This window comes from Acomys russatus, chromosome 1, assembly GCF_903995435.1.
Source record: "Acomys russatus chromosome 1, mAcoRus1.1, whole genome shotgun sequence".
Lineage (NCBI taxonomy): Eukaryota > Metazoa > Chordata > Mammalia > Rodentia > Muridae > Acomys > Acomys russatus.
Window position 1 is genome coordinate 94,086,298 of NC_067137.1, and position 16,500 is coordinate 94,102,797.

The 16,500-nt window shown below is 41.7% G+C and overlaps 1 protein-coding gene across 2 annotated transcripts in view; it reads left to right on the plus strand.

Moving 5' to 3' along the window:
* The window catches only part of Ptgr2 (prostaglandin reductase 2), a 30,003-nt gene extending 13,503 nt beyond the window's left edge, over positions 1-16,500 (plus strand). The window contains exons 4-10 of one of the 2 annotated variants that reach the window (XM_051149011.1): positions 1,928-2,119; positions 5,040-5,210; positions 9,178-9,387; positions 11,285-11,406; positions 11,887-11,974; positions 15,286-15,325; positions 16,284-16,500. In XM_051149011.1, the coding sequence (XP_051004968.1) occupies positions 1,928-2,119; positions 5,040-5,210; positions 9,178-9,387; positions 11,285-11,406; positions 11,887-11,974; positions 15,286-15,325; positions 16,284-16,360 (900 nt within the window). In that variant the 3' untranslated portion in view covers positions 16,361-16,500. The remainder of the gene's footprint in view (positions 1-1,927; positions 2,120-5,039; positions 5,211-9,177; positions 9,388-11,284; positions 11,407-11,886; positions 11,975-15,285; positions 15,326-16,283) is intronic. The other variant, XM_051149023.1, reaches the window with a different exon arrangement.

The window sequence follows — 16,500 nt, forward strand, 5'->3', positions numbered from 1 at the left end:
CCTCCTTTTTCTACAAAGTGAGTCCAGGACAGCTAGGGCACAGAGAAATTCTGTCTCAAAAAACAAACAACAAACAAAAAAGATTTATTATGTATGCTGTGATTTGCCTGAAGAGGGCACCAGATCTCATTATAGATGGTTATGGGCCACTCTGTGGTTGCTGGGAATTGAACTCAGGACCTTTGGAAGAGCAGGCAGTACTCTTAACCTCTGAGCCATCTCTCCAGCCCCACATTAGTCTTTTTTATTATAGACATTCTATTTGGTGTCAAGAAGTATCTCACTGTGGGTTGAATTTTTTTTTTCCTTTTCCTTCATGGTTAATTTTGAGTATATTCCCATGTGTTTATTGGTCATTTGTAGGTCTTCTTTAAAGAAAATATCTATCCAGAGTATTTGAGCATCTTAACATTGCATTATTAGGGGCTAAAGAGATGGCTCAGCAGTCCAGAGCAGTTACTGCTACTGCAGAGGACTCACACATGCTATCCCCAGCTCACCACCATATCTAACTCCAGTTGCAGGGCCCAACTTCCTCTTCTAAACTTCTTAGGCACCAGACACACACATGGTGTACATACATACATGCAGGAAACATTCCTTCACAGCAAAAAATAACATTGAATCTAAAAACAAACCAACCAGAAACAAACAGGCTCATGCTCACCTCATTCCAAACTTACTGTCACTGTAACATGCAAAGCATTTCTGGATACACACACACATATTAATGGAATAAGATTTGACTCTTAAAAACAAAAAGATTTGACTCTAGAAGTAAACTCTCTTATGGTCACCTTGTTTATTTATAATGGAGACAAGGTGTCACTGTAACTCAGCTAGCCTCAAACTTACAGTGCCCTCCTGCCTCAGCTTTCCCAGCGCTGCAGTACAGAGATGGGCCACCATGCCCGCTCAGCTGATTTTCAAGACTTTATTTTTTAAATCAGTATATGTGTGATCTGTGTGCAGGCATGTACATACTGTGGCGTACATGTAGAGGTCAGAAAACAGCTCTGGAGTCAGTTCTCTCCTGCCAAGGATCACTTCTCGCTGGCTCGCTCCCCTTTATGTTTTGAGATAGGGTCTCTCACTGAACCTGGAGGTTGTGATTCAGCCACACTGGCTGGTGAGCAGGCCTCCAGGACCTGCCTGGCTCCAACTCCCAGCCCCGCCAGTGCTGAAGTTGCACACATACACACACACACACATGTTACTGCACCTAGCATTGATTTTTTAAAAAATTTCCAAAAGGAAAAGGTGGTTTCCTTTAGGTGGTTTCCTTAATGAATTCCACTCATTTAAAAATTTTAAATTACATTTATGTGCATGAGTTTGTGTGGGCACTCGTATATGCTCATGCACGAGTGCTGTGTGCATACGTGGGGCCCAGAGGACAGCTTCTGAGAGTTGCTGTGGGTCCCGGGGATTGAGCTCAGGTTGTCCAATAGGCTTGGTAACACGTGCCTTTACCTGCTGAACCATCTCGATAGCCTTATTTATGTGTCTTTTTTTTTATACCAGAACCATACTGTTTTGATTACTACAATTAAATTAGAACAGATCTCATTTTCTTTTTAGTTGTATTTCTCTACTGGTAAGACGTAGGTACATGGTTTTGCCAAATTTTTGCAGAATTTAAAAAAGGGGGGTGGGAGTGGGACTGGAGTGATGGCTCAGTGGTTAAGAGACATTGGTGCTCTTCCAGAGGACCAGGGCTTAATTCCCAGCAGCCACATGGCAGCTTGCAACTGTCTGTAACTCCAGTTCCTGCGGACCTGACATACACAACAGACATGCCTGCAGGCAAAACACCAATGCACATGAAATAAAAATAAATTAAAAAAATGAAAGGGGTAGAACAAGACTTAAATGTTTTTAGTTGGGTAAATTAAACTTGCCTTCACGAATGCTTCCTTTTCTCCAGCGTTGTAAGATGAATGAAGAGACTGGCACTGATTATTTAGCACCATGGCAGCTGTCTCAGGTGGCTGATGGCGGAGGTGTTGGAATTATAGAAGAGAGCAAACATACACATTTGGCTAAAGGCGATTTTGTGACTTCTTTTAGTTGGCCCTGGCAAACTAAGGCAATTCTAGACGGGAACGGCCTTGAACAGGTGATGTATAACACAAAGCTTTCCCGTTCTCCTTCCTTTATTCTTATTTGTTTATTCTTATAATATTTTTTATTTACGTATTCATATCATTTTATTAGAAAAATTCTTTTAGGTAATGTGGAATAATAATTACAAATAAAAACGATTAATGTCAGTAATAAAAATAATAATGCCAAAATGAGGAAAGCCTTTGTTTTCTTTACTGTTGGCTTTCAGATGTCACTAGAGAACTTTATCATCTTGAATATATACTATAAAGCTGAGCTATAAGCATAAAATATTTAATGCTGGGCGGGTGTGGTGGTGCACGCCTTTAATCCCAGCACTCGGGAGGCAGAGGCAGGCAGATCTCTGTGAGTTCAAGGCCAGCCTGGTCTATAAAGTGAGCCCAAGACAGCGAAGGCTACACAAAGAAACCCTGTCGCAAAAAAAAAAAAAAAAAAAAAAAGTTTTAGTGGCCTGCTGCTCGGGGGCTAGACATAGCGCTTGGGGGTTGTATTGGACAACTCTGAGCCTTTGTGGCAGGGCAGCAGCAGCAGGTCACTGTGGCTGTATGTGGGAGTGGGCAGTGGGCTTTCACACTATCTCTGCTATGACAGGCACAACAGGACAGCGCAAGAGGTGGCTTGGGGCAGCTACTATCCCTGTGGCAGGCTGCGGAGCTCTCTCCACAGTGGGCTGCTTTGATTGCTGCTACTCCTGCTGCAGCTATGGAAGCCCTACGTTATTTCTGTTCAAATGAAATTTTAGATAAATGTTGTAGAGAAATTTTAATTCAGAACATGGCTGCTCTGGCAAGAGATCATATCCAAAGACATTTTAGCTCTGTATTAAAGGAATACAGACATCCTTTTATCCCAGGAGACAGGTGGGTTTCAGGTAAAGAAAAGTTTAGGTCTAGGCATGTTGGTGCATTCCTTCAATCCCAACACTCAAGAGACAGAAGCATGCAGATCTCTGAGTCCAGTCAGTTTTGGTCAGTCAGTTCGGTTGAGAGTGAGTTGAGAGTCAGTACAGTGGAGTTGAGTTTGTGGCAGTTCAGTTTGTGGAATTCAGAGGCAGTTTACAGGGAGAGTTCTACTGAGACAGGTGGAAGAGAGAATACGTGACATACTGGTGAAAATGGAATGAGCTAGAGACTGAGAAGAAGCCAGAGTTAGTTTGCTAACTAGTTGCTAGAGTTAGTTTGAGGCTAAGCAGAGAAATTCAGTCCAAAGCTGACAGAGACAGTTTGAATCAGTCAGCTAGGAGAGGAGTTAAACCAGCCAACCAGAGTTCAGCAGAGGTAGAAAGGATGAGCTTGTTCAGCAGTAAGTCTCAGAGGCTGAAAACATTCTAGGCCTAGGTTAGGTTGTATGGGGGATAGAAGCTTCCAGGACTAGGTAGGGCTGGGTTAGCAGACAGCCTCCAAGAAGACATTTTTTAAAAAAGATTTATTTACTATGTATACAATATTTTGCCTGCATGTACATCTGTATACCAGAAGAGCCACCTGCTGTTGCTAGGAATTGAACTCAGGACCTTTGGAAGAGCAACTAGTGCTCTTAACATCTGAGCCATCTCTACAGTCCCCCCAAGAAAACATTTTTTTATTATTTTATTTTATTTTGATTTATGTGCATTGGTGTAAGGGTGTCAGATCTTGGAGTTACAGACAGTTGTGAGCTGCCATGTGGATGCTGGGAATTGGACCCCGGTACTTTGGAAGAGCAGGCAGTGCTCTTAACTACTGAGACATCTCTCTAGCCCCATCCCCCCACCCCCAAGAAGACATTTAAAGTAAGCAAATAAAAGTTACTTTTATAAAATGTTTATTTTGGAATTGCTCAGAGATTTAAAGACCTCGTACTTTGCCTTGTGTGTTCCTATATATACATTGGGAACTCAGACACACACACACACACACACACACACACACACACACACAAAGTTTATATAAGAATTGTTAAAGTTAGCCTTTAGTTCCCACACTCGGGGAGGCAGAGGCAGGAGAATCGCTATGAGTTCAAGGCCAGCCTGGTCTATAAAGCAAGTCCAGGACAGCCAAGGCTAACACAGAGAGACCCTGTCTTGAAAAAAAAATAAAAACCAACCAAACAAAACAGAATTGTTAAAGTTGGTTTTGTTAATAGAAAGAGAGAATTTATTGCATTTCTCTCTTTTGGTGCATATATATATTGTGTGTGTGTCTGTGCTGTATATAGCACACATGGGTGTGCACGCACATGTGGAGGGTGCACTTCTACCCCTTCTACCATCTTCAGGGGTAGTGTCTACCTCCTCTGACACTACCAGAGATTGCGCCATATTAGAGGGCCTGTGAGCAGTGGGAATCATTTATCTCTTCTTCTAGTACTGGGAGTGCAAAAAAGTATGCCTGGCATTTTTATAAGGTTTCTGGAGGTCAAACTCAGAGATACCTGGGACTGCAAAGCAAGTGCTTTCCTTTCTGAGCCATCCCCTTAGCTCTATCTGTTCCTACTGTTTACAATCATGGTGGGATTTTAACAAGACCAAAGAATGGTTTACTGTGGAATACTAAAAAAACACCACACAGTCTGGGTGGCTTAACCAACAGGGGCTCATTTCCTATTTATAAACGTTAAAAACTTAAGACTGAGGTTCTAGAAAATTCAGTTTCTGGTAAGGTCTCAGCTTGTAGGAAAATGCCCTCTTGCTGTGTCACCAAATACCCTTACCAGGCAGTGAGGGGTGTTGTATCTGTTCCTTCTTAGGTTCTCAACTTTATGATCTTATTTAACCTTAAATATTACTTTAAAGGTCTTGATCCAGATTTACAGGGATCTATAAGTTTAACATAGGAAGTTGAGTGGAACATTATTCAGTCCTTAATTCTCTTAATTTCATGGCATAAAACTGTAATATCAGTGTTGTCTAAAATGTTCGTCTTTTATTTTAGGTAGACCCACAACTTGTGGATGGACATCTTTCCTATTTTCTTGGAGCTATAGGTATGCCGGGCTTGACTTCCTTGATTGGAGTACAGGAAAAAGGTCACATTTCTGCTGGATCTAATCAGACAATGGTTGTCAGTGGAGCAGCGGGTGCCTGTGGATCTTTGGCTGGGCAGGTAAAGTTTCCAAAACAGACTTGACCTTCTAAAACAGAAGGCACAAGTAGATCACAGAATACATGCATATAGTTTAAAATAAATGTCGAGAGCTGGTGACATAGCTCAGTTGGTGGGGTGTTTGCCTAGCATGCATGAAGTTCTGGGTTGGATCCCTAGCACCAGATGAAATAGGTGTGGTGACGCACACCTATAGTCTCAGCACTTAGGAAGTGGAGGCAGGAAGATCAGAAGTTCAGCGTCATCCTTTGCTACTTCATGAGTTCAAGCCCAACCTGGACTACATAAAACTTTGTCACAAAAAGTAATTAATTAATTCTAGGGACTGGCCATTTGTAAGTTGCTCATGATCCAGCAAATAATCTCACACTCATGTATGTATATTCAAGCAATACTAATTAAATTTAATGTTTTTTGTTTTTTTTTTGTTTTAAGACATGAAAGGAGTGGGCTGTGTTAAGATGGAGAAGGAATTCTAGGGGAATGGGGGTTAGGAAATGGGGGTGTGGCTGATTATAATATTGGATATAATATAGGATGCATACATATGAAAGATAAAAATGATTTTGTTTTGTTTTGTTTTGCTTTTTTGAGATAGGGTTTCTCTCTGTTATAGCTCTGGCTGTCCGAGACTCCCTTTGTAGACCGGGTTTGCCTTAAACTCACAGAGATACACCTGCCTCTGCCTCCCCAGTGTTGGGCTTAAAGGTGTGCACCACCACACCTGGCTAAACTTAATTTTAATTAAAACAAAATTTGTTATTGTTTGATATTTATGTGTGAGCAACTGCTTGTATATTTGTGTGACAGATCCCTTGGAAGTGAAGTTACAAGTGGTTGTAAGCCCCCTGGTATTGGTTTTTGGAACTGAACCCAGTAGGAGCAGTAAGTGCTCTTGCCTACTGAGCTATCTCTCCATCCCTCTTAACTTTTAAAACTTCATGATGTCATTATTTCACACTGATGTTATTACCTATTTAGATTCTGTTGATAACAATATGAAAAATACAGGTTGTGTCTTTGTTAACTAAAATGGATATGGCAAATGTTAGCATAGTACTGTTAATCTGTATAGGGATGAAAATCAGAGATCTATCTGTAATCCCTTGAATTAAAAGACCAACAAGCAGAAATGACTCTGGTCAAGACTACTTGCTATTTTTGCAGAGAATGTCGGTTCAGTTCTTAGCACCACAGAGTGGTTCAGAACCCTCTGTAACTCCAGTTCAGGGAACCCAGTGCTGCCGTCTGGCTTCTCAGGCACCTGACAAACATAGAATGCACATACATACATGCAGCCCAAACTCACAGATACATCTTTACAAAAACAGCAAAGAGAGATTTGTCTAGGGTTTTATAAGACACCACGACCATGGCAACACTTACAAGAGAAAACACTTAATTGGGGTTGACTTACAGGCTCAGAGGTTTAGTCCACTGTTGTCATGACAGGACACATGGCAGAAAGGATGGCGGCTGCAGGTGGACACAGTGGTGGAGCAGCTGAGAGTTCTACATCTTGATCCACAGGCGGCAGCAGAGGGAGACTGTGAGCGAGGCTGGGTGTAGCTTGAGCATATATGACCTCAAAGCCCACCCCCGCAATGACACACTTCCTCCTACAAGGCCACACCTCATAGCAGTGCTGCTCCCTGTGGGTCTGTGGGGCCAGTTATATTCAAACTACCACAGGGGTCTTGGGTTCTAGTTCAGTGGTTAGAGCCCTTGCTAAGCATGGACCAAACAACATAAAATTAAACTTGAATTTAAAACAAAATTATTTTTTGTTGTTGTTGGTTTTTTGTTTTGTTTTGGTTTTTTGAGACAGGGTTTTTCTGTGTAGCCCTGGCTGTCCTGGAACTCTGTTTGTAGACCAGGCTGGCCTCGAACTCACAGAGATCCGTCTGCCTCTGCCTTCTTAGTACTGTGACTAAAGGCATATGCTACCAAGCCTGGCACATTCTTCCTTGAGGTTATTTATATTTTGAAACAGTCACTTGTCTCCCTGGCTGGCCTCAAACTTAGGCTGGCCTTCAATTTCTATCCTCCTACCTCCAACTTTTCATGTCCTGAGATTACAGAGGTACAAAAAGCATTTATTGAGTTTAGGGATGTAGTAAATGTTTTGAAAGGCCTGTCTAAAGCCGAGTGTTTTATGAGTAGTAGCTATATTAGCTGTCCTTGCTGTGGTCAAGTACCTGACAAGGGCAACCCGAGGAAGGAGGGTTGTATTTGGTACAGAATCCCAGGACGTGGTCTGCTATGGCAGGGAAGTCATGATATGAGGAGCTCTCGGCTGCTTGTCCAAATACATCAGCAGTCAAGAAACAGAAGCAGCGAATGCTTGTATTCATCTTGCTTTCTTCTGTTGCTTCAGTGTAGGCACCCAGCCCGTGCAATGGAATCAACCACATGTGGGGTGCGTCTTCCCTTTTCAGTTAACGTAATGCAGATAAGTCATCATAGATATGCCCGGATTCGCTTCTGTGCTGAGTCTAGATCTTGTCACGTTGATAGTCAAGATCCCAGTAGCTATGGTGGTTTGAATGAGAAATGTCGGGCGTGGTGGTGCACACCTGTAATCCCAGCACTTGGGAGGCAGAGGCAGGCGGATCTCTGAGCTCGAGCACAGCCTGGTCTACAAATCAAGTCCGTGACAGCCAGGGCTACAAGAGAAACCCTGTCTCAAAAAATCAAAGAGAGAAAGCGGGAGGGAGGGAGGGATGGAGGGAAGGAGGGAGAGAGGGCGAGAGGGACAAATGCCCCCCATAACCTTGGTTGGTAGGGAGGTGGTACAGCCTTGCTGGAGGACGCATGTCTCTGGGGAGGGGGCAGCCTCACCCCACTTCCAGTTTGCCTTTCATCTTCTTTCTTGTGGCTGCAGATACAATTTCTGTGTACTGCTCCCACCATGATGGACTCTGATCCCTCTGGGACTGTAAGCTCAAACACTACTCTCTGCCTTAAGCTGCTTTTGGTTCTGGTGGTTTTTTCATAGCAACTGAACGTAACTTATACAATAGCGTTTACAGTATGGGAAACAGAATATTATATTTTAGCTATCACTTGGCCTTTCCTCCCCTCCCTTTTTTTTTCTCTTTCTGAGACAGGGTTTCTCTGTGTAGCCCTGGCTGTCCTTGAACTCACTCTGTAGACCAGGCTGGCCTCGAACTCATAGAAATATGCTAGCCTCTGCCTCTTGGGTGCTGGGATCAAAGGCGTGTACCATAATGCTTTAAATTTTTTGTTAACCCAGGCAGTGGTGGTGCACTTTCAATCCCAGCAGAGGTAGTGGATCTCTGAGTTCAGTACCAGCCTGGGCCACACAAAGAAACTCTGCTTGAAAAAACCAAACCAAGAAGTGACCAGGTACATGTCTGTAATTCCAGGCCCGAGTCCAGGACAGGCAAGGCTACACAGAGAAAGCCTGTCTTGGAAAAAACCAACCAAACAAACAAAAATCCTCTGAAGTTTTTATTTTTTGTTTTTAGCTAAAAGCACTGTAATCAAACCTAAATTGTGAGCAATATTGTCTTAGGGTTAATCCTGCTGTGATGAAACATTATGACCAAAAGCAAAGAGTCTATTCTATTCACACTTCCAGGTATCAGTTTATCACTAAGGGAAGTCAGGACAGGAACTGAAACAAGGCAGGAACCCGGAAACAGGAACTGATGCACAGGCCACGGAGGAGGGTTGTTGACTGGCTTTTTCATAGAATCCAGGACCACCAGCTCAGGAGTGGCACCACCCACTATGAGCTAGGCTCTCCCACTTCAATCCTACTATTAAGAAAATGCCTTACAGGCCTGCCTACACTTAAATTTTATGGAGGCATTTTCTCAACTGAAGTGCCCTTCTCTCAGATGATGCTAGCTTGTGTCAACTTGACGTAAAAGCAATGTCTTGTATACTTTGACATTTTTATGTTTCTGTGAATTTTAATTTTTAAAAAATTCCTCCCTAGATTGGCCACCTGCTTGGCTGTTCCAGAGTGGTGGGAATTTGTGGAACCCATGAGAAATGCCACTTTTTGACTTCAGAACTGGGGTTTGATGCTGCAGTTAATTATAAAAAAGGGCATGTGGCAGAACAGCTGCAGGAATCCTGCCCAGCTGGAGTGGATGTTTACTTTGACAATGTTGGAGGTGACATCAGCGATACAGTGATAAGTCAGGTTGTTTGCTGATTTGTTTATGTTACAAATAAGACACTGTATGATATATATATTTATTGTGATATATTTTTGCTTGATGGGGGAGCTATAAAATTATAGAGTTCATTTTGACAAATAGCATGACCGTTATTGTAATGAAGTTGCACAAAAGAGCTTATTGATACTTTCATTTGAGTGCACGTTTGTTTTCTGAATTTCGGTTCCTGCCTAGCAATATAGTATTTTCACCCTCAATATACTTTTGTCAAAAATTAAGAGCTGCACTTTTGAAATGGTGACTCTGACCTACCTGTAACTAACTCACCATCTCTCAAACACCTTGTAGCCATAACCCTGAGTTGGTAGGGAGATAGTTTTCATAGGTTATAGGTGTTATGTATTTTATGAAAAATGTAATAAAATATTAACAGTTGATAATAGATCAGGCGTGGTGGCGCATGCCTGTAATCCCAGCCAGGGAGGCAGAGGCAGAAGAATCTCTGTGAGTTCAAGGCCAACCTGGTCTACATAACAAGTCCAGGCAGCCAGGGATACAAAGAAAAACCCTGTCTTGAAAAACCAAAATAAATAATAACAAAAAGATCTTTACTATATGTAAAATTACTTGCAGTTGAAATTAAAGTATTTACATCTAAAGAAATGTATTACTGGGCTCAGTGGTTGAGAGTGTGTACTGCTCTTGCAGAGGGCCTGAGTTTGATTCCCAGCATCTATGTCCAGCAGCTCAAACCCCTGTAATGCAAGCTCCAGGGAGAACTGACACCTCTGGTCTCCTCAGGCACCTGCACTGACAAGCATGTATCTGTTGTGGGGTATCCACCAGAGAAGACTACTGGGACACGGGTTTAAGCCAATAAAAGATCTTTATTAACTGTTTAGCAGCAACACTGCATGTTCAGGATCACAGTGTAGCCTTTCTCAGGGTAAGCTTTTAAGCACAAAAACAATATTTCTAGGTTGACTACTTCAGTTAACAATAACAGTTAGTCAGAAGCAGAACTGCAGAAGCCAAAAAGCAAGGTTAGTATGTTTAGAGACTTGCCATGGGCTTTGCTGGGTTAGGCCTTGGTTTTAGTGTTGGCAGGTGCTGCCATCAAAGTGCTGAGTTTTAGAGCCTGAATGGTACTTCCATCATGGAGTCAGTTGTGCTAAGGTCTGGGGCTCTGTTACAGTTCCTACACAGACCAACACATAATTTAAATTATACACATAATTTAAAATAATAAAATAAGGCTTTAAAAAAGAAATCTACTACTAAAAGCAGCAAGGTCAGTGACAACTAATGATTTTTTTGGTGATTACCAAACTTTTATTAGTTCTACATTCCTTCAGAGTAGAATTATTAAAACATGTAGGGAGGCCAGGATGTGGTGGCACACGCCTTTGACCCCAGCACTCGGGAGATAGAGGCAGGAGGATCTCTGTGAGTTCCAGGCCAGCCTGATCTACAATGCGAGTCCAGAACAGTCAAGGCTACACAGAGAAACCCCGTCTCCAAATCCCAAAACAGCAACCACAACAATAAAAAGCTTGTAGAGGCTAGAGAGGTAGCTCAGCAGTTAAGGGTACTTACTGCTCATGTAGAGCACGGGGCTTGGTTCTTGACATGCACATCAAGCAGCTTAAAGTCAACTGTAACTCCAGTTCTAGGGGGTCTGAGGCCTCCATCTGGCTTCCACAGGCACTTGCATGCATGTGGTGAACATCAAATTCATGCACGCACACTCACAAATAACAAAATTAAAATATCTTTAAATAGGAATGTCTCCAAAATAAGTGCAATTAGTTGGCAATAAAGGTTTAAATGTGGTTGTTAAGTAGGCTTTCATTGATGTAGTCTTTAATCCATCAATAGGAAAGGTGTCTAAGGTGTAATCATCAGTGTTTTTCTATCCAGATGAATCAGAACAGCCACATCATTTTGTGTGGTCAGATTTCTCAGTACAATAAAGATGTGCCTTATCCTCCTCCACTGTCCCCTGCTGTAGAAGCAATCCAGAAGGAGAGAAACATCACAAGGTGTGTTCTTTGCCTTTCTGCCAATTTCACAGGGGCTGTGATTGGGAGTTAAATTTCATAGATGTGAAATGTATAATGTATTTATAATATACAAATTTATGTATGATTTTTCTTATTAAATAAAACTGAAAAGTACATATTTAAGGATGCTCAATATTTAAATTTTGGTTAACTGGTTCTCAGACAATTAATACTTCTGGCTTTGACTGGATGAGATCATGTGAGGGTGAGGAAAGAATGTTATCCACAAAGGAAAAAAACCACACTGTCTTTGCCGAACAGGTTGTAGATGATAAGCAGACATAAACAGTGAGAGTTCAGCGTGCTTACACCTTAACTGCACAATCAACTCTATCTGGCCATTCTCAGCATAGTTATATGCAAATTTAAAGACTAACACAGGTATTACCACTTTGAAATATTTTGGGTTCTCAGTCTTGAAATATTTTCTAACCATTATTCTTTATTCACTACTTACAGAGAGAGATTTATGGTATTAAACTACAAAGATAAATTTGAGCCTGGAATTCTTCAGCTGAGTCAGTGGTTTAAAGAAGGAAAGCTAAAGGTAAAACTTTTTGCTGTTTGGAAGGAGGTCTCATGTAGTCAACGCTGGCCTTGAACTTGACATGTAGCTGAAAATGAGCTTGAACTCTTAGCTTCCTATGTCTGGCTCACTGCTGAAGGGATTACAGGCCCATTCCACCATGCCCAATTTATATGCTTCTGGGGCTTGAACCCTGGACAACCAACTGAGCCACATCCCAGCCTAAACTCTGACTATTTATTAACTATTCAAGTATATTTTCCTGCCATTTGGCATACTTTTGTTTTATTTGACTTTACTATGGCAAACATTTGTTTTATTATGAAAATTTCCTACAAAAGATGGGCTAGAGAAATGGGTCAGTGGTTAAGAGCACATAGGTTTGTTTTCCAACAAGTATGTCAGGCTGCTCACAATTGACTGTAACTGCAGCTCCAGGGGGGGATGACCCTCTCTGGAACCCCAAGCAGCTGTACTTAAATGCACATACTGCCACAGACACATACACACAACATACATACATACACACACACACACACACACACACACACACACACACACACACACACACACACACACACACACACGAGTTTACAAAGTTAATCTCTGAATAAAATTTCCTCCCAGATAACTGTAACTCCTGATTGAAAAGCCCTTTTATTACCTTTATGCAATATTTTATTAATCTCAGGTCTGCAGAAACGGCTCAGTGGTTAAGAGCACTTGCTACTTTTGCAGAGGACATGGATTTAGTTCCCAGATCTCACATGGCTGCTATCAGCTGTCCATAACTCCAGTTTCAGTGGGTCCAGTAATGTTTTCTGGTCTCCCAGGGCACCAGGCACATAGTGGTGTACACATGTACATACATATATACATACAAGCAAAACACTCATACATATAAAATAAAAATAAAATCTCTTGGGCTGGAGAGATGGCTCAGAGGTTAAGAGCACTGTTTACTGTTTAAGAGGTCCTGAGTTCAATTCCCAGCAACCACCATGGTGGCTTATAACCATCTGTATGAGATCTGCTGCCTTCTTCTGGTGGGTAGACATGCAGGCCAAATATTGTCTACATAATAAAAAAAAATCTTTAAAAAATCTCTTAAATAATTATTAAGCTTTACTTTCCATAGATTTACAACATCAATAGGGGTTTCTCCTGAAATCTAAATTTGCAGTACTTATTAATTTAGCAGTTTGGGGCTGGAGAAATGGCTCAGCAGTTAAGAGCACTGACTACTCTTCCAGAGGACCATGGTTCCCCCAACACCCACATGGCAGCCCACACTGTCCATAACTCCAAGATCTGAGACCCTCACAAAGACATACGCAGGCAAAACACCAGGGCACATAAATAAATTATTAATTTAATATATTTATGACTAATCTTGGAAATTCTGATTTTATGTGTATAGATGTTTTGTCTACAGGAATATTTGTATACCATTTGCTTACCTTAGTTCTATTTACTTATTTATTTATTTAGTTTGTTTTGTTTTTCAAGACAGGGTTTCTCTGTGTAGCCTTGACTGTACTGGACTTGCTTTGTAGACCAGACTGTCCTTGAATTCACAAGAGATCTGCCTGCCTCTGCCCTTGTGCTGGGATTAAAGGTGTGCGCCACGACTACCCTTCTTACCCTGATTCTCATAGAGGCCAGAAGAGTGTGTCATATCTCCTGGAAGTGGAGTTACAGACAGTTGTGATCTGTCATGTGGTTGCTGTGAATTGAACCTTGTTCCTCTGGAAGAGCAGCCAGTGCTCTTAGCCACTGAGCCATCTCTTCAGCAATTGTGTTTTCTTAAAAGTCATATGAGCACATCAGAACGCTCTTTGGATAGTCTCTTTTTTTTAAAAGGGAAGTTGTTAAATTTTGCAGAACCAGAATGACTCATTATTGCATTTTAGAAAGTACAGAACTGTTGTAAATTCAGTAATATATTATCTTACTTTGGTTTAATATAACCTATTTCCTTAGGAATTTTATAGGTTTCAGTAAATATCCCTTTAATTTTTGTTGTTGTTGTTTTTTTGAGACAGGGTCTCTCTGTGTTCACCTCGGCTGTTCTGGTCTCGCTTTATAGACCAGGCTGGCCTCAAACTCACAGCGATCCACCTGCCTCTGCCTCCCGAGTTCTGGGATTAAAGGTGTGCACCACCACGCCCGGCCCAATATTTTTTTCTTTGTGGTCATTCTGATGCCTCTTTTCGTTGTTGGGGAAAATTAGAGATTATTAATCTGGGATCTAGATAAGTTGTTCTTGAGACTTGAATATATATGTGTATACTTAGATACTTTTTTTCCCAAGAGGGTGTGTATGGACTGGGGTGTAACTTGCTTACCATGCATGAAGCCCTAGTCCACCCCAGCAGAAAGTAAAAGTGGTAAAATGGTACAGGCCTGTCACTCCAGTACTTGGGAGGTGGGGGCAGGACGGGAGTATATATTCAAGAATATTCTCAGGACATAATGTAGGTGTGCTGTTCACGATTCGGGCAAGGGGAAGGCAGCAGTGAGATTGCTCAGTGAGTGTGGACTCACTGCCAAGTGAATGAACTGAGTTTGAGCCCCAGAACTAAGCTGGGCATGGTAGTGCACATTTTTAAACCAGCACTTGGCCGGCATAGGCAGCCCAATCTCTTTGTCTTTGAGGCACACACACACACAACCAACCATCCAACCAACCAAACAAAAAAGAAAAGAAACTGACTTCTGCAAGTTGTCCTCTGATCTCCACATGAATGTTATAAAATGTGTGCACTCACCCACAAAACAAAGAAATGTAAAATTAATAATAATTTTTTATTTAGACAATGGAATATAGGATTTTACTAGAAAAAAATCAATCAACAAACTTTTCTGGGCTACCTATCTGAAATAAAGTATCTTAAAAAAAAAAAAAAAAAGACATATTTTAGCCAAGTGTGGTGGTGCATGCTTTTAATCCCAATAGCTGGGAGGCAGAGGCAGGTGGATCGCTGAGTTCCGGGCCAGCCTGGTCTACAAAGTGAGTCCAGGACAGTCAAGGCTACACAGAGAAACTTTGTCTCAAAAAACAAAACAAAAAAGACTTATTTTCTGTATATGATGCTCTATCTGCATGTACACCTGCATCCCAGAAGAGGGCACCAGATCTCATTTTACATGGATGTGAGCCACCATGTGGTTGCTGGGAATTGAACTCAGGACCTCTGGAAGAGCAGACAGTGCTCTTAACCTCTGAGCCATCTCTCCAGCCCCTAAAAGAATCTTTTCTACTCTTCTAAATTGTATTGCTTCCTTTTATGGAAACCATTAACCCTACATCTAGCTGTTTTGATTTACAGATCAAGGAGACTGTGATAAATGGACTGGAAAACATGGGAGGTGAGATGAATGCAGATCTGTTTTGTATGTGTGCTCAATACATGTACTGACTACATGTATGCGCCATGAGCTTCTTTCTGTGTGTAATACTAAAAAATAAAAGAAACCACAGAGAACCTGGGTATTGGTGGCGCACACCTTTAATTCTAGAACTCCAGAGGCAGAGGCAGGCAGATCTCTTATGAGTTTGAGGCTAGTCTGGTCTACAGAGTAAATTTCAGGGCAGCCAAGGCTACACAAAGAAACGCTGTGTTGGAAAAACAAAACAAAACAAAAAGCAAAATTCACCGAGAGATGGTTCATTGGTTAAAAGCACTTGCTGTTCTTTCAGAGGATCTGGGCTCAGTTCCTAGCACATACATGGCAGTTCACAACCAGTTTCAGGTCATCAAGAGCCCCTTTCGTGTCCCTGTCAGACCCACATGTGTGTTGTACATTTGCATACACACAGGCAAAACACTCACACAAATAAATATTTTTGTGTGTCTTGCCTGCATGCATGTATGTACGGCACATGTATGCTGGTGCTCATGGAGTTCAGAAGAGTGTTGGATTTCCTAGAGCTGGTGCTAGAAATAGGAATGGTTGCGAGCTACCATGTGGGTGCTGAGAACGGAACCCATGTCCTCTGCAAGAGCAGCAAGCACTCCCCAGCATTAAGCCATCTCTACAGCTCCAGATAAAAATAAATTCCCCCCACCCCACACACAAGACAGTGCTTCTCTGTGTAGCCCTAGCTGTCCTGAAGTTGCTCTGTAGGTAAGATGGCCTCAGTCTCACAGAAATCCTTCTGCTTCCGCCTCTAGAGTGCTGGGATTAGAGGTGCGGGTTACCATCACCTGGCAAAAAATAAATTTTAAAAGAAAAATCACTGAAGAAATCATTTAAACTAAAAGATCTCCTAACAAACATATAATAACATTTCTCTTTTCAGACAACCTATTTTTTTTTCTTTCAGTTGCATTCCAGTCCATGATGACCGGTGGCAACATAGGGAAGCAGATCGTCTGCATTTCAGAAGATTCTTCTCTGTAGCCTCCATGTATCTCCATCAAGGAAGATTCTTCACAAAAAGATTCTTAAGACATGTCTAAAAAATAACCTTACAGTACTGATTAGTTCTTGAGTTAAATGTGATCATAATATTTTCTTATTTGCATAACCTCTTTATCTTC